Raw genomic sequence first — 3,288 nt, forward strand, 5'->3', positions numbered from 1 at the left:
CTCGGAAGAAGGGGGAGGGAGAAGGCGCAGCTCTAGGCTATTCTCCTTCACCTCTCCCCGTTCCACCCCCGCCCCAACCCTCCAGCTCGGGGCCTCTAAGTTCCTGAGTTTTCTCACTTTGAGGTGCCACCGAACACAAAGAACCATAATGGGCTCCTTTGTGCTCGCTACGGGGCAATTACGCCCCGGAGTCCAGGCCCCTTTAAGAGCCTCTTAAAGAGACAGGCTCTCATTTTTCAGAGAGTTATTTAAGGGTGTGTTTAAGGGGGAGGGGGCGAGGCAAACTCCTAGGGGTCTACTACTGGGTGAAGTGAAACTTTTGTCCCGACTCCTCGAGAAAGAGCTGAGACAAAAGTCTTTGTGAGCCGCCTCCCCCCCTTTTTTCAAGTCTTCCTCTCTCTCTTAAAATTTTTTTCTTAAACTTGAGATTTTTCATTTGATTTGAAAAATTGGACTGGAATAGGTGGGGTTCTAGGAGCAGAGGCGGAGGCAAGGATTTAAAGAGACCCTACCCAGGACCGCGCCTGAGCCATCCCCACCCCCGCCCCAGAAGAAGCGTGATCCAGGGCTAGGGGCTTGGTTCTGCCGCGGTTCTGGGGAATGAGTGTCTCCGGATCTCGCCGCCACGACTCCGGAGAAATCCTGTGCTGGGCAAACAGCCCTTAATATAATAATAGCTTGTCTCTTTAAAAAGCAAAAGGGGGGGGGAAAGTTTTGTTGGCATCTGGTTTCTGATCTCATTATGTTGCGGTCGACCAATCCAGCCCTCGGGGCTGGTCCCGGGGTTTAAATCTGATTGGCCGAGAGCACATTTTGGGATGGTGCTTAGAGCTCGACGGGGCGGTTTCAAGGATCCCTTTTTTGGGGGGCTGAGAGGAGGGCGGGGCCGCTGGCGGGGGCCCCCTTGAAACCGACTAATTGGGATCGGAGAGGCCGAGGTGAGGGCTGGAGGAAGGCACAAAGAAGTCGCTGGGCGGAGAAGGGAGGGGAGAGGCAAGAGGAGGAGGAAGAAGAGAGAGGGCAAGCGGCGCGCGGTGTCTCCGGCGGCTCAGTCGGACCGCGGCGAGCAAGCCGGCAGGCGCGCCGCCCCCCTCCCCCGCCCGGCCTCCCCAACTCTGCGGCCGCCAGCAAACTTTGCAGAGGCGCGGGAGGCGGCGGCGAGGCGGCGGCGGGGAAGGCGCGCGCGGTCTCGGGCCTGGGGGCGGGGGCGGGGGGGCGCCCGGGAGCCGAGTGGGGGGCGGCGGCCAGCATGCGGCCCCGCAGCGCCCTGCCCCGCCTGCTGCTGCCGCTGCTGTTGCTGCCCGCCGCCGGGCCGGCCCAGTTCCACGGGGAGAAGGGCATCTCCATCCCGGACCACGGCTTCTGCCAGCCCATCTCCATCCCGCTGTGCACGGACATCGCCTACAACCAGACCATCATGCCCAACCTTCTGGGCCACACGAACCAGGAGGACGCGGGCCTGGAGGTGCACCAGTTCTACCCGCTGGTGAAGGTGCAGTGCTCCCCCGAACTGCGCTTCTTCTTGTGCTCCATGTACGCACCCGTGTGCACGGTGCTGGAGCAGGCCATCCCGCCGTGCCGCTCCATCTGCGAGCGCGCGCGCCAGGGCTGCGAGGCGCTCATGAACAAGTTCGGCTTCCAGTGGCCCGAGCGCCTGCGCTGCGAGCACTTTCCGCGCCACGGCGCGGAGCAGATCTGCGTGGGCCAGAACCACTCGGAGGACGGCACGCCGGCGCTGCTCACCACCGCGCCTCCGCCGGGCCTGCAGCCGGGGGCCGGGGGCACCCCGGGCGGCCCGGGCGGCGGCGGCTCTCCCCCGCGCTACGCCACGCTGGAGCACCCGTTCCACTGCCCGCGCGTCCTCAAGGTGCCGTCCTATCTCAGCTACAAGTTCCTGGGCGAGCGCGACTGCGCGGCGCCCTGCGAGCCCGCGCGGCCGGACGGCTCCATGTTCTTCTCGCAGGAGGAGACGCGCTTCGCGCGCCTCTGGATCCTCACCTGGTCCGTGCTGTGCTGCGCCTCCACCTTCTTCACCGTCACTACGTACCTGGTCGACATGCAGCGCTTCCGCTACCCGGAGCGACCCATCATCTTTCTGTCCGGCTGCTACACTATGGTTTCGGTGGCGTACATCGCGGGCTTCGTGCTCCAGGAGCGCGTCGTGTGCAACGAGCGCTTCTCCGAGGACGGCTACCGCACGGTGGTGCAGGGCACCAAGAAGGAGGGCTGCACCATCCTCTTTATGATGCTCTACTTCTTCAGCATGGCCAGTTCCATCTGGTGGGTCATCCTGTCGCTCACTTGGTTCCTGGCGGCGGGCATGAAGTGGGGCCACGAGGCCATCGAGGCTAACTCGCAGTACTTCCACCTGGCCGCGTGGGCCGTGCCGGCGGTCAAGACCATCACCATCCTGGCCATGGGCCAGATTGACGGCGACCTGCTGAGCGGCGTGTGCTTCGTGGGCCTCAACAGCCTGGACCCGCTGCGGGGCTTCGTGCTGGCGCCGCTCTTCGTGTACCTGTTCATAGGCACGTCCTTCCTCCTGGCCGGCTTCGTGTCACTCTTTCGCATCCGCACCATCATGAAGCACGACGGCACCAAGACGGAGAAGCTGGAGCGGCTTATGGTGCGCATCGGCGTCTTCTCCGTGCTCTACACCGTGCCCGCCACCATCGTCATCGCCTGCTACTTCTACGAGCAGGCCTTTCGGGAGCACTGGGAGCGCTCGTGGGTGAGCCAGCACTGCAAGAGCCTGGCCATCCCGTGCCCGGCGCACTACACGCCGCGCATGTCGCCCGACTTCACCGTCTACATGATCAAATACCTCATGACGCTCATCGTGGGCATCACGTCGGGCTTCTGGATCTGGTCCGGCAAGACGTTGCACTCGTGGAGGAAGTTCTACACGCGTCTCACCAACAGCCGGCACGGCGAGACCACCGTGTGAGGGGTGCCCCTGCGCCGCGTCCCCGGCGGGCCGCACCGGGCTTGCCTCTGCTGGGGGGGGGTTCCTCCTAACAGACTCCTTTATTTTATTTTTTTAAATAAAGAACAATCGAAACCATTTCTCTTTTAGGTTGCTTTTTAAAGAGAACTCTGTTCAACACTCCCATCAGGTTTGTAATTAAAACTGTAAATAGCCTGTACATTTAACTATATATTTTCTATTTAAAAGAAAAATGGGGCGGGGAGGGGGAGGCAGCGGCGAGGGGCCCTGGGCAGGGGGCGTTGAGGGGGATCCTCTCTTTTTTTTTCAGTGCCCTCTCAAACACCATCACCTACTTAGGT

The 3,288-nt window shown here is 62.0% G+C and overlaps 1 protein-coding gene across 1 annotated transcript; it reads left to right on the forward strand.

The window, feature by feature from the left end:
* Positions 1-868: 868 nt before the first annotated feature.
* FZD2 (frizzled class receptor 2) lies at positions 869-3,064 on the forward strand. The gene has a single exon (XM_077853526.1). The coding sequence runs from the start codon at positions 1,250-1,252 to the stop codon at positions 2,945-2,947; it is 1,698 nt and encodes a 565-aa protein (XP_077709652.1). The 5' UTR covers positions 869-1,249; the 3' UTR covers positions 2,948-3,064.
* The last annotated feature ends 224 nt before the right edge of the window (positions 3,065-3,288 follow it).

The sequence above is a fragment of the Canis aureus genome, chromosome 16, assembly GCF_053574225.1.
Source record: "Canis aureus isolate CA01 chromosome 16, VMU_Caureus_v.1.0, whole genome shotgun sequence".
Taxonomy (NCBI): domain Eukaryota; kingdom Metazoa; phylum Chordata; class Mammalia; order Carnivora; family Canidae; genus Canis; species Canis aureus.